This window comes from Larus michahellis, chromosome 9 (assembly GCF_964199755.1).
Source record: "Larus michahellis chromosome 9, bLarMic1.1, whole genome shotgun sequence".
Classification (NCBI taxonomy): Eukaryota; Metazoa; Chordata; class Aves; order Charadriiformes; family Laridae; genus Larus; species Larus michahellis.
Window position 1 is genome coordinate 50819980 of NC_133904.1, and position 23553 is coordinate 50843532.

At 53.4% G+C, this 23553-nt stretch overlaps 1 protein-coding gene across 5 annotated transcripts; it reads right to left on the reverse strand.

The window, feature by feature from the left end:
• Positions 1-266: 266 nt before the first annotated feature.
• OCRL (OCRL inositol polyphosphate-5-phosphatase) lies at positions 267-23488 on the reverse strand. 5 transcript variants are annotated; one of them, XM_074600338.1, is made up of 24 exons: positions 23146-23488; positions 22968-23047; positions 22110-22189; positions 21172-21210; positions 20375-20485; positions 20199-20294; positions 19677-19797; positions 19427-19588; positions 18760-18861; positions 18170-18284; positions 16226-16342; positions 15888-16075; positions 14241-14352; positions 13056-13165; positions 11941-12076; positions 10887-10997; positions 10436-10601; positions 9981-10216; positions 6573-6596; positions 4087-4206; positions 3780-3864; positions 2805-2932; positions 1886-1997; positions 267-1733 (listed from the first exon to the last, which is right to left on the reverse strand). In XM_074600338.1, the coding sequence occupies exons 1-24, from the start codon at positions 23176-23178 to the stop codon at positions 1609-1611; spliced, it is 2709 nt and encodes a 902-aa protein (XP_074456439.1). In that variant the 5' UTR covers positions 23179-23488; the 3' UTR covers positions 267-1608. The 5 variants fall into 5 exon arrangements, with proteins under 5 accessions (XP_074456439.1, XP_074456440.1, XP_074456437.1 ...); XM_074600339.1 differs by lacking the exon at positions 6573-6596 and having other exon boundaries at positions 23146-23281; XM_074600336.1 differs by lacking the exons at positions 267-1733; positions 1886-1997 and having other exon boundaries at positions 2113-2932; positions 20375-20482; positions 23146-23283.
• Between the last annotated feature and the right edge of the window lie 65 nt (positions 23489-23553).

Sequence of the window (23553 nt, forward strand, 5' to 3'; positions counted from 1 at the left end):
CCAGGGGAGGGGGAACCTCTGCTGCTGTCCCCAGCTCTGCCCGGCCACCGCCGGGGTGGGAGAGCCCAGGGGAGGACTCGGCTGCCTTTGGAGCCCCTCGGTGCGAGGCTCCAGCCGTGGGCAAGGGGACGGGGGGGACGGTTGAGCTGAGCTGCGGCTCTGTGTCACGGGATGCCGCAGCCCAGCAGGAGCCACCCCTGCGCCGCGCGGGACGCAGCTACGTGAGGGATGGCAGGCTCGGTGCGAGCACCCAGCGCAGCCCCGCAAAACCTTGCACAACGGAGGTTTATTTGGAACGAACAGTTTCCCAATAAATTACGTAATTTAAAAATTTTAAAGAAAGAAAAAAAAAAAAAAAATGGTCGCAAGGTGGGGGAGCCCCCAGCAGTTCAGCCGGTGCACGGGGACCACGGAGCCACACGGACGCCTGGGGGCTGAGCACCGGCGGGGGCTCCGGCACTGCAGCCCCCCCTGCCCACAGCTCTGCCCCCCTCATCCGAGGCCGCACAGCCCCCGGCCGAGCGGGCAGGACTCTGCTTAGTGTTCCAGCGGGACAGGCCTCTCCTGCACCCATCAGTTGCCGGCCCCAGGGCTGTCCCCTCCCCTGCTGTGTGACCCTGGCACCACAGCCCCCCCAGCACAACACCCCCACATCCCTGCCTGGATTTCTGGCTCCTTTCCCCCCCTCACTTTCTCCCCACAGCTCGTGCCCTCCGGCAGCAGCCTGGGGAGGAGGGGAAGGACAGCATCCAACAGCCCCCCCATCACCCAGCCCCCGTCCTACCCCCACAGCTCTGCAAGCGGGGCTGGGACAGGAGCCGCGTCCTGCTCCCTGCCACGCACAGGGACAGCCCTGCAGCTCCCCGCCCTGCCCGACGCAGGCCCCTGCGAGTCACCCACCACCCCCCGGCCCAGAAGGAAGAGCAAGGCTGGGGGGACAGGGGCAGAAGGCTGGGCGCGCAGGGAGAGACCGGTGTGCCCGAGCCTTGTACTCCAGGAGCAAGGGGAGAGGATGAGGCCCTGCTGCAGGGAAGAGGCCCAACGTCCAGATAACCTTCCTGGGACAGCCACGGTCCAGCTTTCACAGCACAGTGACAGGCCATCAGGGTTGGCTTGGTCTGTTGCGTGGCAGAGGGTGACAGATGGCCAACAGTACAGTCAGTGCACACCAGCACACGCACCTGCAGGGACACAGCCATGCCACCAGCCAGCCGTGACACAGCCCTCCAAGAGCACCAGCAGTCTCCACCCTTCCCCACAATGGCTCCAGGGAGACGGGGGTGAAAAGGAGTGAGAAGCGTGACTTGGGGAACTGGTGACACTGTCACGGGACGATGGGTCGCTGGCACAGTGCTTGGGTATCAACGGATCCACCCAGCTCCCGGGGAGAAAGCAGGAGGCTGCTGTCGTGGATGGCAGTGCAATGAGTGTGCAGGTTCTCTGCAGCGTAGGGTAGAGCGGTGGGAAGGAGAGGGGAACACGTCCCTTCCTACTGTAAACACGGCACTTGGAGAAGCTCAGAGCCTTTTAGCCTTCTGGAGCTGTCAGAAGCCCGGCCTCAGCGCAAGGCTGGTGGCACGGGCCTCAGCTTTGGCACACGGGCAGGAGTCACTCCTCATCCCCGGCGAGCAGGAAGCTGTAGAGGAAGTTGGTGGCACGCTGGCGGTCCTGCTGAGTCTGCTTTGCCATCAGATTGGGTGGAGGGCGCAGGAGGAGGCTGGAGAACAAGGCGGCTGTACATGTAGGCAAAATTCGTTACCGGTCAGGAACAGAGACGTTGAAAGTGGCCAGGAAAGGCCATACATAACGTTTCAACGTTATGAACACTGAAACATAACGTTTCAGTGAGGGCAGCAGGAGCAGAGGGACGAAACGGCACACTTACCGATCATGGCGACACTGACGTTGTTGACTTCTGAGTACTTGAGCAGCTCTCGGAGGAACGACATTAGGTACCGAAACACGCTGCGATGGCAACGAGGCAGCTGGAAAATCACCTGCAAAGAAAGGAGAGACAGGAATCTCTCCTGGCTCCCACCGCTGCAGCCTGGGCATGCTGGGACACTCCAGACACGAGATGGGCGGCCGTCCCCCTTCCGCTGCCTTGAGGCTGCTGCAGGCCCAGTGGCACAAGCCCCAGGCCCAGAACGCAAGCAACTACTAGCTGTAGCCTGGTGCTGACGGCACTCACGGGCTTTGGCGCCTGGTAACACTGCCTCCAGCATAACTGTGTCACCAGGCAAAAACTACCACGGCCCTGGGGCTGCTTCCCACTCGCTACCAGTCGGATCCCAGCTCTCATGCTCCTGGCTGCACAGCAGCAGCATGAGGACAAGAGGTTTCCCGATGTTAGTACTGAAAACGCCCCAAAACGTCACCTTCTGCCCAAGGAGACGCTTGGCCTTGCTTGCTGCCCCACCAGCTTTTTTTAAGAGCCACTCAGCCCTAGTCCTCAAGGGAAGCACGGGAACTGCGGCTCTGAGCAGGTGCTTGAGCCCCCGAGACCAGTGGAGGCTAACCCCCATGTGCTCAGGGTGACACAGGGCAAGCTCGGGGGCTCTTTGGAAGCCACCAGGACTGCTGGGGAACACTGCAGTGCCAGCCTTGGGGCAGGAAAGCATTGCCAGAGCACCCAGGTCACCCTGCCCCCTGCAAAGACTCTCCAAAGGCCAGCTCCCAAAGCCCCTCGCCAGCTCACGGGAAGGGAGCGGGACCCAGCAAGGCCCTGAACCACGGCGGAGGTGGCAGTGGTGGGGAGAGCCGTCCTGAGCCGGCAGCAAGCGGAGCCAGAGGCAGCACCGCACCTGCCGGCACAGCCGGCTGCTGTGCGACCAGTCGAGGCATCGCTGGTACAGCTCGTAGCAGATGACGGGCTCCGGCAGGGCCTCCAGGAAGATGAGGAGTGCTTCAGCCACGGAGTGGTTACTTCCCGCTGGAGCAGTGGGAATCAAGGGCCATGCCGAGCAGATGGACCACCTCCCTCCCCAGCCTGCTCCCTGCCTCTCCTCCTCCTCCCTGCTTCCTCCTTGCAGGTCTTGCAAGTTCTCTGCCTTCCCAACCACCACTTGACACCAAAGCACTCCTCCTCCTCCTCCCCATCCACGGAAAACGCTGTTCCATCCACCCTGCACTGCGTTTGCCCACCGTGTAGCCTGACAGAAGCCCCTTCTCCAGCTCGTGCTCCCCAGTGTCCACCCTCCTCAGCTCCTGTGCCGGGCACAGCCTTGCAGAAGCTTCCAGAGCTCTGGCCCTGTGGCTGCTTTAGCCAGCAGACCTTCAGCTTCAAGAGAGCTGTCCTGGTTTGAGCGACGCAGGACTAACTTCTCTTCTAATGCCTGGGAAAACTGCACTTCTAGAAGACTCTAGTGGCTGGCAGTGCATGGCTTCTGCTGATGGAATGAGCTGGGTATAGTTCTTGTCTAGTTTATATCGGTGTCGGGATCAATACTGGCTCTTTTGTATTATTAATGCTAATTATTTAGTCTTATTCTATTCAATCTGTTTACATTTCAACCCTTGGGTTTTCTTGTTTTTCCCCGATTCCCCTTCCTGGGTGGGGAGGGGTTGTCAGGTGATGGAATAATTGTCTAAATCACAATAAGTTGTTGTGGGTTCCTCAAACCATAACAAGAGGTTATCTCTGGGGGACAGAGGGGAGCCAACCCCCCAGCAGGGACCCTGCCAGCTACCGGTCGCAGACAAGCTCTCCAGAGAGGGAGCTCTCCCAGCAGAGCCGAGATCCAGCAGGCTCCTGGGAAAGGCAGGCGCAGCAAGGATACGGATTTTCTCGGGGATACTGGTGTCCAGGCAGTCAATGATCTGCTCCAACTCTTCTTGCATGCCTGGAGTCTGGAACAGGTCCTCCTGCCAAAAACAGCACAGGGATGGACAAAGTCACCGTCCTCGCAAAGGCTGAGGCACATAGCGACAGCAGGTGGAAGCTGGTACCCCCAGCCAGTGCCTCAAGCCCAGGAGAAAAGCCCTGCCCCATAAATACCAAACTGGAGTTATCTCCAGGTGCTAGCAATGAATCAGGTCACCAGGCTCCTCAGAGCTCCCCGGCATGGCAGGGGCCCTCTCCCTCACCTGGTGGCAGGCGTGCTTGAACAAGTGGTCCACCAAGAGCCAGATCTCCTTCGGCACCTGCAGCGGCACCCCACTCGCATCCTCGTTGTCCAGGGAGCCCATCTGCAGAACGGATTTCTCCTGGTGGCAAAGAGCACACAACGTTTCAGGGAAACCTCACTCCCTCTGGAAGGGCGTTGGTAAAGAAAGCCTGGAGAGGGGACGAAGCAGGACCCAGAGCTCACTTGGCCCTTACCTTCTTTTACAGCCCAGAGCCATCACTCTGTAGGTCCCAGCTCCGCTCCCTCCCGCTGCCCCACACAACACCCTGCCTGGTCCACCACGAAACTGCAGCAGAGTCTCAGCCATGCTCAGAGGACTCGCCCCGGCCACACCAGCTCCCCCAGGATGGGTCTCTCGCTGGCAGAGCCAGCCTGTCCAAACCACAGCTCCCACCCCGCGCCCTGCGGCTGACACCGGGGGATGGAGCCTGACGAGTCCTTCTGCTGCAGTGGCTTCCACATTTCAGGTCCAACCCGGACACCGTGCCCTGCTCACCCAGCTGATCTCCCGACTCCCGTGTGCTCTGACCGCGTCTGCTCTCCGGGCTCTGAAACAGGCCAGTTCTCTAGTTTCTTTCCTCATTTTCCTAAGGAGCAGGCTCTGCTCAACACAGACTATCCTGACACCACCGTCACGTTTTCCCACTTACTCATGCAAAGCAGCTGATGAGCTCAACTGCTCAGAAGTCTCCATCACACCAATCTTGAAGGGGATCAATGTATTTTGCTTGATTTTACTCTCACTCTACGATGGCTCATGTTCCTGTGTGCTCCCACGGAGGAAGCCATGCACAGCTCCCCTCAAGCACCTTCAGCAGAAGCGCCCCGAAGAGACGGGCACAAAAGCAGGAGCACAACCCAAGGACACCAGCAGAGAGGAGCCCCACAAGCCAAACGCAAAGCGCTTCATTTCAGCTGTCAGCTTACGTGACAACTGCGATCGCCGTCCCTCTGCAGCACACACAATCGCTCACAGCCAGCTGGGGCAGGGTTCGGCTTCCCCAGAGACACCTCAGGTTGGCACGAGCCCCGCCGGCACGGGCAATAGCCACACTTGCCACAGCACAGCACCGCTTTGCTTTGCCTCGCACACCGCTAGATTTTACCCAGCCAGCAGAGGCTGGTGGTGAGCACACGTCTGCCTCGCTCATCCGAGCGCACAGAGCAGGGTCGGAAGCGGCACGTTAGGCAAGCGCATTACAGCTTTCCTCTAAACGGGAAGAGGCGAGAGCTGCGGGCCCTCCGAGAGCTTAGGGCTCTTCAACAGAAAATCCCCACGCCAGGGCGTCGCAGCAGCGGCGCCGAGTGCCAGAGCAGCACCCGGTTCTGCCAGCTGCCCTTGGCACGACGCGGGGAGCTGCGGAGACCCCCGGGGCAGGAGACCCCGGCTGCTTAGAGCAGAGAAGGCTCAGGGCGGCGGCGGCGGAGGAGGAGGAGGAGGAGCTGGGTTCTCGGTTTTCCTTGAGCATTGGCCAGGCCCTGAGCGCCCTCTCCTGCCGCCTGCGAGGAAGAGGAGGCAGGTTTGCGTCCTCTCCCCGGGAAGGAAGATGTTCTGCAAAAGGCTGTTCCCAGGAGGCCGGCACCAAACTCCTCCCTTCCCCGCTGCCAGGAAGGAGTCTGGAAGCTTCATCTGGTTCAACACCCGAGTTCAGCCCCCTCTTGGGGAGGCGACATCCACTCCATCTCCTGTTTTACCCTGTCACTGCGCTGCCAGCCTGGAGAGGGACAAGTGACCCAGCGCAGGGAGGCTCGGAGCTCGAACAAGTTACCAAACGCCCGAGCCAGCGCAGGGAGAGCGGGAGCAACACCAGCACACCCCCCTGCACCTTCCACTTGCTCTCTGAGCGGCAGAGTTGACTCACTCAGTCCCAGCACCGAGCACAAGTGCAAAGCAAAGCTGGGATCCCGCTCAGGCATCGGGGGCGATGGGGGCGGCGGGGGCGGCAGCCCAAGCTCTGCTGCTCGAGGAAGCAGAGAAACATCTGCCTCCTATGTGAGGCCTCCATAAGGACACGCCAAGATGGAAAGAGCAAAATACTTCAGTTTTTGAATTCAGCTGGCTCCCCACAGGTCTGAAGAGGGTGCTGTGGTGAACCCCACCTTGTGCGCACAGTTAGGGCTAATTCAGGTATGTCAAAGGTAGCCAATCTTTTCTGGAAACGTCTATCACTGCTGCCAGGATGAGGACAGTATTTTTTTCCCCCGCCAAAGCAAATTTGGTGAGCTTTAAGCAGCTCAGTTGGGCTGGCCCCATCTCGGCTACGGGGTCGCTTTGTGCTTCTACGTGTTCTCATCCAGCCCGCAGCTGCGCTAAGAGGCTTTGCTGGAAGGAGCGCTCCCTCTGCTCCCACCTCCCCTCCCTCCTCCCCAGCGAACGGGGGAAAACTCTCACTCTTTACAAACAAGGCATTGGTAAGCAGACTTCCCAGCCATTGCGTGCGTTACCTTTTCTAAGAAGCTGTCTTCTCCCTGAGAGCAGTGGGAAAGAGAGAAGAGGAAAAAGCATCGTTAAGAGAGGGAATGTACTCTCAGATTAAGCAGAAACCTCATTTGCATTACAAGAACCCACTGAATGCCAGGTCCTTCACACATTTTGCTGACATGGCCAAAGTTAAACCTGCGGCGAGAGATTTGCCTGCCAATTAGCAAAAATCCTGCTCACATGATGCACAACCTTGTCAGGATTTCTCCAAACTCCTCACAGGGGCCTTGCAGCAGCCCTGCTCGCTACTAGTGAGCAGTCGGGCCACAGGCAGATGAGAGGTAAACGCCAGGAAAAAGTTCCCCTTCTTGAATCTTCCCGGTCAGAAATAAATATCCCCGTATTATTTCAGCCATCTTCCCTTGTGACCAGGCCAGAGATAAAACATTCACTAGGCTAAATCTGTATTTCTGAGTGTGTGGCAGCTGTGGAGCTAACAGGCCCCCTAAGCAGCTTTGTGTATAGTCAGGGAAATGAGTGTTTGTGCTCAAAACCCCAGGCTGCTCGTCTGTCTCAACCTAATAGTATTAGCACAGTGCGAGGAGGAGCATGCCAAAGCCCCCTCCAGGCTGCACGGCCAATCCCTCCGGTGATCCTGGAACACAGCATCCGTTCGCCAGCGCAGTGCGGGCTGGCAGTGTGCGACACTGGTTAGCGGAGTCCGCAGGAGGACACAGAAGCAGGTTGCCCAAGCTGAGTTTTGGCGGATCGACCTTTCAGGGTGGGAGCAACCTAAATGCTTTCAAGGGCTGAGCTGGAAACGTAGCCGCAGCCGGCACGGCACAGGGCATGCCTGGGAGGGAGCAGCACCTCGGTCTCTCCCGCCATTTCTGCAGCGCCTGCTTCCTTTGGAAGCTCAGAGTTTTAACACAGCCACGACAGACCGGCCTCTTGCAGGGAACAGCTTGCTCCAAACACGAGCTGGCGCAGGTCCTTCTTCCAAGGCACAGGGGGAGGGACCGCAGTCACAGGCTTGGGACGGCAGATAGCCACGCTGCACGGGAGAGGCTCATTTCGTAATTCAGTGAGTCATCCCAACCGTCTCACTACCACCTACCTGACTGCCTGCCCCGCTGTTCACCTCCCTTCCCGTAGCGTTCGGCATGACTAGCTCCGTGAGACTAACCTGCTCCCGACAAAGGTTCTTCAAGAGGCTTTTTAAAGCCCACAGTAGGATCCCAAGAAAAAACAGGATGAGACACTAATACTGAAATCCCAAAGGCGAGATGCTCAAGTGTCAGCAGCTTCTCCCAGGATAACTAGGAGAGGCGTTTCCAAAGCTCCCACCTACACTTTGCCATTCTGCTTCAAACCGCCTCTCACACCCTTATTCACCTGCATTCTCCCGATCTCCCTCTGCTGAGGGCAACTGAGAGAGCTGGGAAAAATGCTCGGTGCAGCGAATGACAAGCCCTAACGCTACAGAAGTGCAGGAGGGAAAACGGTTCTTAACACAACAAGCACACTGCTTTCCTTGCACACAGTCTAAACATCATCCAAATACACGTAACTGGACCAAACCGCTCCGGCTGCAGAGCGGTGAGCACCAGCACCGCTCGCCCTGGCAGAACGTGCTCAGCTTGTCCTGTCTCCAAGAATTTCTCAACTCACAGGTACGATCAAAACCAAAGACCTAAAATAGCTCCAACATGACAGTAGCTTTACAATCCAAGTGACTAAGTTTTGCTTTGGGACGTTACACATCGTATTCCTTGAGCTTGCTTAACATGTTCTGATTGAAGCACTGCAGTCACACTGACCTCGCCGACACAAGAGGCTGTTTCTTTGCTGCGGATGCTGGGACAGGATGCTCTTCGCTGCTTGTTTTGCTTCCTGTACTTCTGTATGTTTCACTGAATAACAGAAGGAGGAAACCTACAGGTAAAGGAAGCAGAGAAAGCCTCAAAGTACTCTTAGAAAAGTAATAGTGTTTGTCTGTGAGGGCAGAAGCTAAGAGTCTAGGCCCGAGTTCCTACCTACCAACAAGAAGTCAGCGCTGAGCACTGAGCGGATAAAAGCAGGTGGAAAAGCCACCAAGACCGATGAAACGCTCCAGACCAAGTTCAACTCATTTCTAGAACAAGACTGACTTTCAGTCGAATCCTGAAAAGTATGAGGAGCCTGAGGCCTGCATTAGCTGCTTGAATTGAGGGGGCAAACACTGTATCTTGCCACCTGGATTCTGCTTAGCCTGATCTTGCGATTACCGAAATTCTGGTGTAATAACGGCCTTGCTGTATGTTGGGCCTGTGAGAAAAGTAGACACCTACAACAAAAGGTGGGAACCGAAAGAGGTTCAAGAGCACGGTGCAACTGCTAAAGGGAAGAGAAAGAAGCGTAAGCAGATGGGAGTGGAAGCTGCCAAACCTACAGATGTGAAAAAGCAGCAGCTCACTGGACAAAAAAGACGCATGTGAGGATGAGACTGCAAGATATGAGAAGAGAGGGAAGGTATCACCTGTCAGTGAGACTAAGAGAACAGGGCTAATTTTTCAAATGAACAACAAAGACTGGTTTTCCTGGCTGAAAAAGAACGGGTAACAGACTAAAACTCAGGAACTGCGAAACCTCACTGAAGCAAGGCCAGGAAAGGCCGTCAGAAGAGAGGAATGAATGCAGGCCGAGAACAGGAATTAACATCCCCCAAATGGGGCCGAACGTCAGAAACAGCCATGAGATACCAAAAGACAAAAGGCGACCAGGGCACGATTGCCCCCCTCACACGCACACAAGTGGCTTCTGAAGGATGACTACTGATGCTAGGGGCCGGTGAAGCTTGCGGAGAGGAACAGTTATCTCTGCATGGCTGGAGAGCTCGCTTACTGCGGTCGGTGTGAGAGGAACCGGCCACAGAGGCTGCGAGACCGGCCATTTGCTGAGCCGTGCCCAGCACTAAACCTGACAGCATCAAAGTCCTTTCTTCAGTCCTCCTGCTTGTCCCTTCCCCTCAGCAGGGCCAACGCCACAAGCATCCAGAGGAAAAGGCTCCTGGAGCCCTCGTCACTGCAGAAGCAGCCCAGGGACCTCGGAGGAGAGCATTTCAGTCATCCCTCTTACAACACACCAGTGCCACCCAGCTGAGCCTGCCAGCACCAACATGACAGTAACAAAACACAAGGTGCTGGGATCACTTTTTTGTCCCACCAAGCAATATTTAGAACCTACTCAGAAATAGGGGATCAAGCACAGGCTGTCAAAATCCCTTGGAGGTGGGTGGAGGGAAATAACAGAGCACCTCAAGCTCTGGAAAAAGTAAATCAGCTCAGAGCCAGCACAGCTGACCCGAGCTGAAGGCATTACTCCTAGAAGTAACCAGAAGGCAATAGGCTCTCTCCCTGTTAAGAGAGCTGCTCCAGGATGCTGCTACTCACCAGGTCAATGAGTTTCGTGACTGGAACTTCTCGGATCGGTCGTCTCATTCGGCATAAGGCCTCCAGGGAGGTGCCAAAGCAGCTGGGCAGGTAGGTCCCACTGATGGTAAGGAAATAGTCCTTCCCTCGGTCCAAGTGAAGGACAAGAATATCCTCAATTTTATCCTCGCCAGAGTTCAGAAGGGTTACCGAGTCCTTACTGACATACACGTCCAGGGAGATGTCTGTGCTCTCATCTGCAACAGAGCGGAGCTCTCAAGAACACACAGACACTCTCCAAAAGGAATGACAAGGACAAACATACAGTGGCAGAGACAAAGGATACAAAACTGAGAAGACAAACAAACAAGGATGATGGCAAGAAAGGCAAGACACAGGAGAAGTGGGAAGGACCGAATGGAGATGGGGTGGCTGTCCGCACCGGTACACCCTCTAGAAACCGTGGTAAAACTCACCTGGCTCCAAGTAACCTTCACAAGGCTCGGCCCGAAGCCATGGCTTACAGTAGTGGATGTCGTTGAGCTTTGGGATGAAGGAGAAGTGACAGGTGACCTGCCCGTTATTGGTGATCTGGAACTTCTGCTTCTGCAGCTGACGGAACTTGACATTCTCAAACTCAAACTGCAGAGCAAAGAGAAGACACAAATCGTATCAGTGGCGAGGACGGGACACAGAGCGAGGCATCCAGACTCCGGAGGGGCAACCCATGGCTGGGAATCACCCACACAATGCAGAACTCCTAACAGAAGACCTGCCAAGCAGCCAAGACGACCCGATTCCTGATTATAAGATAAGGTTCATTTTTCTATAATCCAGTTTACTGAATCAAAGTCTCTAAAAGTAGTTCTAGCACTTCTAAGGCTGCTGTGTTTGGGAAGCGGACAGGGATTCAGGTTTTATCCTCACTTCTCTCCTGCTTAGCTCCAGCGAAGGAAGAAAGTCATTCTCCATTCTGTCCATTAGACGAACAATGTCTTCAAACGACTTCCGATACTTCTGCTCATCCACAACCTTTACCTGTGGAAGATCAGAAAACACTCAGCAAAGTTTCTGACCAGCTTCACAGGAACTCTTTTGATCACAAGGAAACTGCAGAAGTGAATTATTTCTCTAAGTACTTGCTACATGCAGCTGAGAGGCTAAGAGAAGTTGCACGCATGGGTGCACCTCCAAGCTGCATATGCAACTTTAGGCATCTTTTACCCCTACAGCTGTTACTAGGGTCTTTCTGGCCACTGATCACACTACTGGGAGATTACTGGGGGCGATCTCTCTGGGACAGCACTGGCATCCTGCAGCATTACTTGTGATTCTCCAGAGGAAGAGGAGAAAGGCCCTTCTTTAAGGAGACTTGAGCTACTAGGGAGCAGGAAGTAGCAAAAACGGCCATGGACTGTCTTTACTCAGTAAGCTACGAAACCCAAACCTGCTGCCAGGTACCCACCATCAAAGAAATGCAGAGGTGAACCAGTGGCACACCCTCTTAAACATCAGAGGCAGCGCTGCAACAGCAGGCACAACTATTTACGGGTATCTGCTGTGTCTCCTTGCGAAGGAGAGAAGAGTAACTCACCCATTCTAGTACTAGAGATCATGGCTTATACCCCAGAAGCTAAGCAGCATCATTACAACAGTCGATGGGAATGCTTTTCTCTTTCCTACATGAGCACACCCGCTCGGGTAAACTCCAGCGAACACCTGCATTACTGTGGCATAACACCGTCCCGGTGCCACCCAGCTAAGCTGCGTCGCACGTGAAGACCACGGCTGCCGAGCTGTTTGCTGAGCAGAGGCTGGCACGGCTGCCTACAGCCGCACACCTACACAGGGGACGCACCTGATTTTTATTTACTCTGTCCTCTTGCAACAGCATTAGCAGAGGTGCCTCGACTATGTAACCGCCTCCCGAAGGAATGCGTGACAATATTGGGATCCTACCCTAGCATATAAAAAAAGTTACCCCGATGCGGAAAAGCGCGCTGACTGGTTTGTGGTCACTAGTCTTCAGCTCCATATGACTGCAATATCGGAGCTGATTTATGTTCCCTCCTCTCCAAAGGATTCGATCACACCATGCTGGCACACGACACTTTCCACTACAAAGAAAAACAGGTTACCAGGGAAAACCAACAATCCTAACAAACCATCCAAGCTGTTCCTCTTCCCAGCCAGGCCGCTCCCTCCACCCCCACCGTCAGTGCCTGCATCAGCAGCGATGGGATGAGCTCCTGTCACTTCCCTCATCTTCAATACTATCTTATTTCTTCCCCTTTCCCTATGCAAGAGCTGAAATTCTCATCCTTTCCAGCATCAGGAAACAAAAACTCAAACAAGACCGTTTCCACAGCCTGAAGCCATGTGTACCGTGACCCAAGCCACACTAGTTTCTTTTGCTGCCAGATCTTTCTGCCCACTACAATCTGATCCATCGGCTATTGTTTCACTACGGAAAGTCTACTCAGCTATTACTATTATGTTAGGAAGACTGAATCCTGGGTTACCCTTCTCCAGATTAACTACTGTGCTGATTCATAAACACGGGCAGAGTAAAATCCAATCGCTATATGGTTTGAAACTCCTTCTTGGGAGTTTCTCCATTTAGAAGCAGCTTCTGCAGCAGATGCACAAACGTCTGTGGGAGGCACCAAGCAGAGAGCAGCAGGCAGGAACCACTGCTGCTATCGCAGTGCAGCCATCCCAGCAGGCGTGCAAGTCAGGGGACAGGATGACTCAGAGACAGCGTTTCCTTATCTCTTCAATTCCTTTCATACTGTTTGTCTGTCCCTGGTAGCAGAAGAAACCCTCCAGTGCAGGGCCACCTGCGCGTTCACGCTGTGCCCGCGCCCAGTACTGGAGTCAGCAGCGACTGAGGTTTAAGGCCTGCGCCTGGCCAACGTACGCAGGGTCTGCTTATTTCAGAAAGCAGGGGAAACGAAGGAGTACAAACTTTCTGTGCACTCCAGCCATCACCATAACACTGAGAGGTATTTGCAGCTCTAGGAAGCAGGAAATCAAGTTTTGTGAGAAAATGCTTTTTATGTCATGGGCAAACATGTCCATAGGCAGCCGATTTACCTGGAGTCCCAGCGATCTGTTTTAGAGTCATATTTATATGTGGGGATGAATTTAATCTCTCCCTCGGTAAAATCTGCAAATGCTTTCTTGTGAGTGCGCTGAATGTTCAGCTAAAGCAGAAAAAGAAGACTTTAAATATTAAACAAAACCGAAACCAACAAACCACCCCAAACACCCCCCACACGCCAGTGTCAGAAGCAGCTCCACAGGCAGAGCAATGGCAACCTGTGGCCGTGGGATTCACCAGCCACCCCCCAAACCGCCTCTCACACCTTATACCCTTAACAGGGGTAAAAATTCAACGTATCAGTGGAATGTTTTCTGAACACACTGAATACAAATCGGCGTAGCGCTGCTTACCAGACCATGCAGACCGCACAGAACAATAGTTAAGGGAAATATTAATTGCTCCACTTGTGCTAAATGCCTTCATTAGTTTTCAGGCTTAAGCATCACCATCATTAATATTTCACTGCCAATCATTTTAGCAAAAGCCTCCAGGAGTGCGCTTGGCTGACAACCTGACACTACTTTCCTTTTCTCATTTAGTCTTCTGAAAAATTTCCTAGTCGTTTTCCTCACAAAAAATCTCAGCTACAGTTGTTTTCTGCATGAAACTCCGCAGCATGGCGGAAATGAGCTACAGAACAGAATCAATCAGATTTACTGTTAAATTGTGTGTCAGAGATGATATTACACTATTTCTGTTCATGTTTCACAGGTACAATCCTTCATCTTAAAGGCACGTCTGGTGCTGTCTCAGTTTTCAGTGTGCTGCGAAGAAGCGCTGAGCGGGGCAGACTACAGCACCGAATTTAGGTCAAACCGGCTGAGCAGAGAGGCTCGGCTACAGGCGCTGCTCTCCGAATCAATACCTCTTCCAGAACACTGATTACAGCAGCTTTTGTGGCCGTTACAAATTCCTGTCTTCTAGCTTGTAAGTAAGAGAGAACTCTTCCAAGGAGACGCAAAGAGACTTCTATGGTAGTTGAGTCACCCGGTAACCCCGGTACCACGCACAATCGAGTTTTGTTTAGGGGGCTGATGGCACCAGGCCACCCAGAGCTCTGTCGAGGGTCTAGCGTCTATGTCGCAGGGCGTCCGCCAGCTCCTCCCAAGCACACGCACGTCTCAAACCAAGACGGCCTCACAAGCACGGAGCAAACATAAGCGGAGTTCACTGACCTGGTCGTATGTCAGCAGCTTCTGAAGCTCGTTCTTACTGATAAGACTTTTCACTTCACTGGCATCAGGGAGACAAAGCCTGTAGTTCAGGTCTCCCAGCCAGACGACAACGCTGAAAACGAAGACAAACATGGAAGAGAAGAGGCAGGAGTTAGTACTGCAGGCTGCACAGGGAGGAAGGGGCAGAGAATAGATGGTTGGCTGCTGGTGATTAAGATTGAGACACGTGGAAGACAAAAGGAGACGTGACAGATCAAATCTGACAGCAGAAATTTCTAGTGGCAGCAGATACTACAGTACTAAGTCCATCTCCTTTGGAATCCCACATGGGATCGGAGACTTGATTTAATGGTAGAGACTTGGGTTTGCCTCAGTCCGAAAAAAGCCTGAGACCACCACCAACTCTCTAACAAGGTGAAACCAGTGTATCTCACCAAGCTCTACAACCTCTCAACCTCCACAAACCCCACCTGTATTCTGGCCCCTGTGTACAGCAGAGGGCAATGACGGAGCAGGCCAAGCAGAGCCTGCTTGTCAACCAGTTCGGCAGGCTGACATGCACGTACCTGCCTGCTCATACCTCATGTCATACCGTGGTTTTACCGGTTTGTTTTCCACTGCCTTTCTTTCAGCCAGATCAGGCCACTGCTGTATCATCTACCCAGCAAAGGCTGCCTGATGCAGAATTGGCAAAAGCAGAGTTAGGTTCCCGTTGAGTTTGTGACCTGTCCTGTCTCACCCGTCAGCCACACCTCACTGGCACCTGCTCTTACTCTACTCCTCTCGGGGCTTTCAAACAGACCCACAGCCTTCTCATTACAGCAGCCAAAGAAACACTTCTGGTATTCACTCTTTACTCCACAAAGGTTCCATTTAAAGATTAAAATCTAAACCCCTCTCTAGTATCAAAGCTCTTCCTGTTTATAGTCAAACCCAAAGTTTCCATTAGTGGATTATCGAGGATAATCTAATATTTAAAGTTTTTGCTGTACTAATCTACTCTACATTTTATTTTCAGTTTTTAAATAGTTTAAATATTAACGACAGAAGAACTAATGAATCATATCAGGTTATAAAAAACTTAATTTATATTCTTTGTTGCACATGTTTGAGTTTGATTTGCGTTATTCAGCACCACTGCCACCTCATTAAAAATATTAAGTTAAGAAAAAAATAAAGTATTGCCTGGGTATCATCCAATTCATTTAAAAAGAAACTGAAACAGCAATCATAAGCATTTGCTACTCAAAAAAGCCTGAACAGCACAGCCTCTGCCCATCCTGCTACCCTTTTTCTTCCCCTCCTCATACTCCCATTTCCCATCACAAAAAACCCCGCGGTTACTTCGGTTACTTCAAGCCGTGTCACGTTCAGCCATTGCCTCGGGCGCGGTGCCTGCTGAAATGAGGTATCACACACAACACCCAGGGAACGGGCCGTCAGGGACAGGCTGCACAAGTCACCGCAGTGAGAAGGTGACCACGTAGTTTGGCTGCAGGAGCTCTAGCACACCACAGGCCTTGACATTTTGGGTTATATTGTTAAGCCAGAAGATGTACCTGCACAAAATCTCCTGTTGCTGTGATTCTGACTTGATTTGGATTATTCAACACCATTTCAAAAGCGGAAACAGCAAATTAAACTTACTCATGTTTCATGATGTTGAGCAGAGGTAGACTATCATCGGGGGTTACAAAACTCATCCGAGCACAGATATCCTTATAATCCTGATTTCGCCGCTCGAAGTCCTCCACGTGAGCAGCGAGGTGGGAATTGACAATGCAGAAGGTCGTGTTGTGGAACACGAACCTCACCGCCACACCGCCCTTGTTGCCCTGGGGAGAGCAGGTATCGGCGCTCGTTAGAGAAGGCAGCAGATGAGGCGCCAGGAGGAGACGGGGATGGCACAGATAGGTGAGAAAAACCAGACTGTGCCCTTTCTTGCATGGATACATGGAAGGAACAAATTGGCCTCGGTGACTCACCATCTTTCCCATGATTCCCGTGCCCACAGACTCCGTCATGATGTCTCTGATATTGCTCAGCTGATCCTTCTTAGCAAATATGAGCAACATCATCCCAACCAGACGGACCATTTGCACCTGCAAAAATAAAAGAGAACATGAGTCCCAGACAGGCAGTGGAAAGGCAGTTCCGATTTGCCTGCTCCACCTAATGTTCTGCTTCTCTGGCTCTCCCCATTCCTCATCGTGTTTTGTACTCAATCCCTGCTTGCAACACCACCCAAAGGGCCTCCTGTCCCAGAGCAGGGTTCTGGAGGACAATCTATCATCCCCCAACAGCCATCAGCCGTGCTGAGCTCACTACGCTCCCCACTGGTGCTTCCCTGCAAACAGGGCTGTCTTGCGAGGCGACAGAAACTTCATAAACACGTAGCAGATCTGTTCGTGAAGCCTCAGCCCTAACCACCAGAGGAAGACACTGGGTGCTGTAATTAGACATGTCGCAGGGAGCCGCTGGCTGTGGCTGCTGCTGAGGGCTGCGGGGCCGGCTGGGAGTCGGTGCTCACCTTTGTTTACTTGGAACTACAGCGGAGCCAGTGACACCTGCTAGAGAGGAACGGACAGAAATGTTCTTATTTCCCGAGGCAAACATGCCTGACACACAGGGTATCAAAAGACAGCCATCTCCGAGCTATATGAACTGTTTGCTTTTCAGAAAACACTCATTCTATAACGCAAAGAGTGTCTTTCTGGAGCTAAGAGGGTCTCCTCTACTGCAGAGCTCAACCCACCAGTGTTAACAGCGTGCTGATGCGCACCGGCCCAGCAGGGACCCCAGGTCCGCCGCCGATTCTCACACATGCTAAGCCAGTGCACTGCCCAGTCCGTGACCTCCCTGCGCCTTCAGAACAGTGGGGTCACAACTCTGAAAGCCAGCAACAAGGCCTAATCTTCTTCAGCACAGTCTACACACTCACTTTAGAGGCATAAAAACATAAAGATGTCTTGGGATTAAGCCTACATAGTGGGGGGACAAGCTGAAACAAGAGAATTCAAGTGGAAGAGCCCAAGTACTCAGCCCTCTCTGCAGGAGTGGAATTTGCATGCAACCTAGAGTCTTATCTACGGTTTCATCATTTCCCCCTGCCTGCAGCCATGTCCTCAACTCTCCCTTTCACAAGGGTGGGAGAAATTTGCCTAAAACTCAAGTAAAGCAAAGGGACGGCAACATGAGCCTCTCCGCAGTTCAGGTCATGATCCCTGGCTCCCTCCGGATGAATCTCAGTGCAGCACTGTACGCTGGTTTCCTGGAACTGATCACCTGGAACACATGCCACTGACCTCAACTCAAAGCAAGCAGGACAGGGCTGTGACAGTAACACAAGAGGAAGAGGAAACTAGTTGAGGTATTTAGGGCTGGTACGTACAGCAGAGATGAAAAGCAACGGCTTGCTCTAAACCAGCCAGAATAAAGTCCTGCTGCCACAAGTGAAACAATTCCATCCCAAGGCAGCAGCCTCAGGAAGATTTCACCTCTTAAATTGTCCGTTCCTTCGAGGAAAAGCTATTTGTTTAATTTACCATCTCAAGACACACCTTGCTTCTATATTACGAGGGTGAGAAGGCAACACAGATGAAGAATTTGAATCCGCTGCTATGATCCTATTGAGTATACCACTTCCCTGACACCTACCTCTTATTTTATAAAGTTATTTTGATCCCCATCTGTACAAATTTCTGTTTTAAAGTACAATATCCCCCTACAGCTGCAGGGCAGAAATACTCTCCAGATTTAATTTGGCATACTTGACACAAGCACAGGGACACACATGCCAAGTATAACACATCCCGGGTTTCTCCAATCACCGCTCTTTGGTTGGGTGAGGAAAGGGGAAGCCCATTTCTGTTTCCCTTCTAATCACGCCAACTCCATGACAAAACCCCGCAACACCAAACAGAACTCACTTTCTTGTATTTAGCCTGAGGGTGCAGGGACTTCTCCACAGCAGACAGCCATTCTTGCTCCTTTGCAGAATCAAGGTAGAAGAACGCCTCTGTGCTGAGGTCCAGCTCCTGGAACCTAAAAATACAAGCCAACTTAGCACATCCCCCCTTCTCCTACCGATCACCCTCTTTCTGCAGGAAGGTCCATTGTGAAACTTCTAGAAATGCCTCTTCTTGTAAGAGAAGCTCCTTATTCCCACTTGCTAAATAAAGCAGCAGAATTTCACCCCAGTGCTGCAAGAGCCTGCTGCAATACGCTCCAGCAGCCATCTCTCTGAGAAGTATTACTCTAGGCGGAGGACAACCAGAGAGCTCCGTGGATGCTTGGAGGCAAATCTCTTTTGTTACATCATGCCAGCCTCATTTAACCCGATGCTCTGCCTCATCCAAATGGCCCTTTCCCCTCAGGCAGCTCTTCTGAGACAGAGCTCAGCTTTGTGGAACCTCTGAGAACACGACAGGAACTTAAAATAAACAGAGCCCACCAGTATCCAAGCAGGAGCAACAAGACACCCAGCACCGTAAGTGAAAATGAGATCCCTGCTACTCACCCGATGCAATAGAAGTCTGGAGGCTCTGCGTCGCACACCAGCCAGGGCTCCAAGCTGCTGTCTGGAGACTGCCCGTTCACATTCCAAGTTCCCACAAAAAATCTACAACACAAAAGCAGCTGAACTGTTAGAAAACACAGGAACAACCGCATCAGCCCAGTCTCTCCAGTGCACGCCCAGCAGCATTCAGGCTGGGAGCAGACACAACACGTGAGCTGGCCACGCGTAGCGCCACGCCAACTATGGGGTAACTGAAAATTCTTCTGGGCTTGGCTCATTTTCAGCGACACTCATCTCGGGGATTTTGCAGAACGCTACAAAACTAAGGACATTTCACCAGGGTCAGCAAACATCTGGCTCTTTTAACATCACGTCATGTGGGGCAACACTGAGACAATGTGGTGGGACGGCTGCCTTTATCCTCTTTCTGCCCGACCGCTTCAGTCTTACTTGAGGGTCAAGAGATTTGATGCACACAGGGGAAAAAATGCAAAAGGAGTAGCCGCGCTGCAGGGACTTATTGACTTCCAGTCTGCACCGAAGCTGGTTTAGCCACCCCAGCTGGCCACATGCCAGCAGCTGCCAGCACTCAAACCTGGGCCAGGTTCACAGAAGAGATTAAACAGGTTTGTCTCCATGCACACTGCTCCTCAGTGACAGCGCTAACCTGAAGTTGTGGAGGTTGACGTATGCCTTCTCTCTCTTGGCAAGCAGATGTTTGATGAGGCCTTCTCTTTGTCCCGACTGGGTGCTGGGAAAAAACATTTTGCGCATGGTGTTGGTCACTTTTGGCTGGTCTCTTGATGCACCTTCTCTCTCTCGGTGAAATCTAAGAAGGAAGCAAGAGCAGAATTAAAACTGGTTCTGCTGTCTAGGAAGAGAAGGAAAAAAGGGAACAGACTCGCCACGTTACTTACTGCCTATTTTGAGGCACAGGAGGAGGTGGGGGTTCCCGGCGAGATCCCGTTTGGTGGTTTTGCATGTTCCTTTTCTCTTCTAGGCTCAGAGCGTTGAAGTCATCCTCAAACTCCAGAGCTCCTATAACAAACAAAACAAGCACAACGCCCTGAGAAATGATTTAAAACACCTCAGATCAAGAAGGAAAAAATATAACTCCACAGAAAGTGAAAAAGCAATATTTGAACTCCGATGACGGCGGGAATGAGAGAAAGGGGTACTAACCACGAGTCAAGGCAGCAGGGAGCTTAACGTACGCAAAGCAAGGCACCGGGCAGAAGACAGCACTCAAGAAGGAATGAATGGTCCAGGGCAACAGAATCCAAGGACCAAGATGTTTATTTCATGCAGCGTAACGTGAAGTGAGGGAATGGGGCAGAGGCCAGAGTACCGAGTGCAGGGTCAGACACAGCTCCCTGCCCCTCACTGCCCCGTTACTCTACAGACCACGGAGCACACAAAGGTGACAGTCAGTGCTGTACCCGAAGAAGAGGCCTGCGATAGACCTGGGAGGTTCTTCTCCACCTGATGCCAGCTGGCCAAGTCCTTAGGGTTGGGAAGGGAAGCTTTCAGGTGGGCTGGAAAAAAACCAAATCAGCCCTGTCAGAAACTGCTGGTGGTTGGAGGATTTCACAAACACAACCATAGCTCTGCCTACCTTCCTGTATGCTCTGCACTTCTGAAAGGAATCGTAAGCAACGCTCCTCATCAGGGATTTCAAAGAGCCGCTCTGCTGTCTCGTCACCTTGTATCCGGACCTTGCAGCCTGCTTCGGGCATAAACACACTCACAGAGTCAGTCAAGGCCGGTTCACAGACATCATGCCCTGAGAGTGACCAGCCTTTCTAGGTACCCTTTGAGCTCATCAATGAAAGCCACCTTCCAGCTATTGCTCCTGATGGAAGCCTGGACCTAAGCTAGTTCCCTGTGCTTCTGAGATCCCCCCCACCCCACCTCCCTCAGAGCATCATCAGTCATGTTTTCCTGGGTTTAGGAATACTCGTCCTTGCTGTGACCTCGGCGAAAAGAGCTCTAAAAGTAGTAAGAAAAATTTCTTGAAAGGGAAAGCAGGATCAGTGACTAGAGAGAGTGTTGTGAGCACCAAAAAAGGCAGAGAGTAACCTAGGCTCAAGTGCAGGTCAAAGACGCGGAAGGGAGATGAGAATAGTTCAGAATGCAGTGCAGGGCCTCCAGAAAAGATTTAAGAAGTTAAAGCTTGACCAATTGCCAGTGCTTCAACCTGGGCATTGACGACCGCTTCTGTCACAACTGACTGACCACAAGAGCCAGACAACAGCATTAGAGGAAATACAATCCCTGCTCAGTCAAGAGACAGACACAAAGTAGGGTGGAAGATTATGAAGTGGCAGGTAAAATATGCATGTGTCAGTGCCCAACAGACAGCCCGGCTCCCGAAAGGGGCTTTAGCCATGCCACTGCAGTTATAAAACTTACTGTTTGTAGCTATGTCAATCAGTAGAGTTTCTTCTGCCTCTGGAAAAAGAGAAAAAACAGGATCAAGAGAGTTCACACCGAATGCTGCAGTAATCGAGTACTCAGAAAAGCATGCTGCCTGCTCTAGCCACAAAAGAGTCCTAACACAGGAACAAACAGCTTTAATTTACATCTGTACTGTTAATAATGGCTCTGGCAGAATGATCGTATCTGTACAGTCATTTCCCACAAAGTATCACAGGGGAGATTCCGAATATTCAGAGCTCTCGCACACCTGGATGGTTTGTTCCACATCAGTGTAGCTCCTTTGGGGAAGCCCAACCTGACAATGAACTTCAGAGCTTGTCTATGCAGCAAAAATGATGGGCAGAACCACAGTGAATTACAGAGAAGGGTACAGATCAATCCAGGAAAAGCTGCTTTTAGTCCTGAACAAGGCTTTGCCCCAGGGACGCACAGCGCTACCTAAATTCTTCCAAGACAAGGCCTAAAGCTCTTTCCCATTCCATGGGTGGCTCTTTGACACTTGACAGTTTGCCTGACCTTACCCAAGTTTTGATCTGAACACACAGGAATCAGATTAAAGCTACCAACTCTTGCCATTATGGAGCAGACCAACAGACAGACATCAGCAGACCCCACATTCCAGCCGCTGCAGAGAAGTGCTGAACGTGTTGGCTCTGTACGATGCCAAGCCCAGCACTCATCTGAACCAGCCAATTTCCTCACAACTCTATGCTGACATGGAAAGACTCCCCACTCGGATGAGGAAGAAGCAGGATCCCACGAACCACAAGTTTTAGTTTCACGGGGAAGCATTCAATCTATACGGGCGCCCAAGGAGGCAGGTCAAGAAATGCCGCTAAATTTGGGGTTTGCCAATAAACAGCAGTGGATTCCTGCCACCACAAGAGAGCCCGCTCCAGGAGAGTCAGTACCTTGTACGCATTTAAAGCGGCTGTTGATAGGAATATAATCCGGATTGGAGTTTTCTTTCTCCTGTGAATGGATAACTATCCTAGAGACAGAAAAAAGGCTTGTAAAAACACAGAAGAAACAACTCCCTCCTCATAAACAGACAAACGTTGATATAGTCACAAGGCCTGTAATTACAGAGGAACGCACTGTTTGATTTCTATTGCTGTACTACCAGGACAGGAGACGAGAAAGGGAAAAACCGCTCAGAGCCACGCAGGCTGCGGGTGCAAACGCAGGAGAAAGCACACGCCGTTCAACTTTCACTGCTACGGGGCAGATTGGGCGTTAGGGCGACAGCGGCTTCGGCTCCTCGGGGAAACCCGGAGCGGGAACGCGCAGCCAGAAAACTCGTTTCTCCTCTCCTTGGCTGCGGGACACCGGCTCCCACGCCGGAGGGAGAGCGCTGGGGGAAGAGGCGGCTGCCAGCACCCGCCTTGTCCCCGTCCCCTCTCCGAACACAGCGGCTCAACAGCTTTTAAGTTTCCCGAGGCAGCCACAGAGGCCGGGAAGGGCTCATTTCTCTTCCACCACCGAGGCCCCGGGAACGGCTCGTCTCTCTTCCACCCCCGCCGACGGCCCGGGTCGCCAAGCAAGCTTGGCGACCCGGGCCGTCGGCGGGGGTGGAAGAGAGACGAGCCGTTCCAAGGCCCCCGCTGCCCCCAAGCCCCCATAGCACGCCACCGGCCCGGGAGGCGAGGCCTCCACCGGGCCCACAACCGGAGCCGGGCCGGGCCCTCCCATTAAGGCAACCCAGCCCCGAGCTACCCCCAGCTCCCCCCCCACGGCCAGACACGGCCCTCAGCCCCCGCCGTGCTCACCCGTAACGGCCGCTCCGCCGGCCCAGGCTGAGCACACACGGCTCCCGCCGCCCGCCCCGCACCTCCGTGCCGGCAACGCTCTGCGCCGTAGTTAAGGAAACCGCTGACTGCCCTCCTCCTCCCCCCGCCACCGGTCCCTCCCGCCCCTCCCCGGCCCCGGGCGGGTCCCGGTGGATACGAGGAGGCCGCAGGCCGCGGCGGGCGGCTCCATGACGGCGCCTCGGTCTCCCGGCGACTTGGCGCCGATGCACCCGGCGCGGGGCAGAGAGGCGCCGGCCGCCCCCCACGCTGCCCCCTGCCGGCTGGAGGACTAACGTCCCCCCCACCCCGCCTAGGTAACGGAGGGGGCGTGCCGCAGGCGGGGCTGTACGGAGAGGAGGGGGCGCTCCGGGGGTGCACCGGAGGGGTCCGCCGAGCTCTGGGTAGGGCTCCTCCCCCGCGGTGCGGCGGTCCCGGTTACCCGTGGCGGGGGCGGGGGGGGGGGCCTGGCGCTGGTCCCCTGTGTCCTCCCCCGCTGCCACGGGCGGGGCGGGGCGGGGCGGGGCGGGGCGGGGCCAGGCTACCAGCGCTCGCCTGGCTCCGCCCT

Bases quoted from the DNA above. Each gene is read 5' to 3' on its own strand.
- OCRL (XM_074600335.1), bottom strand. From the start codon at position 23,178: ATGGAGCCGCCCGCCGCGGCCTGCGGCCTCCTC. The intron at 10,998-11,940 runs GTAACTTTTTTT...GATCTTCCACAG, and splicing joins GCGCGCTTTTCCGCATCGGG to GTAAAGGTTGTGGATGAGCA. The intron at 4,207-6,572 runs GTAACGCACGCA...CTTTGCCACCAG, and splicing joins AAGACAGCTTCTTAGAAAAG to GAGAAATCCGTTCTGCAGAT.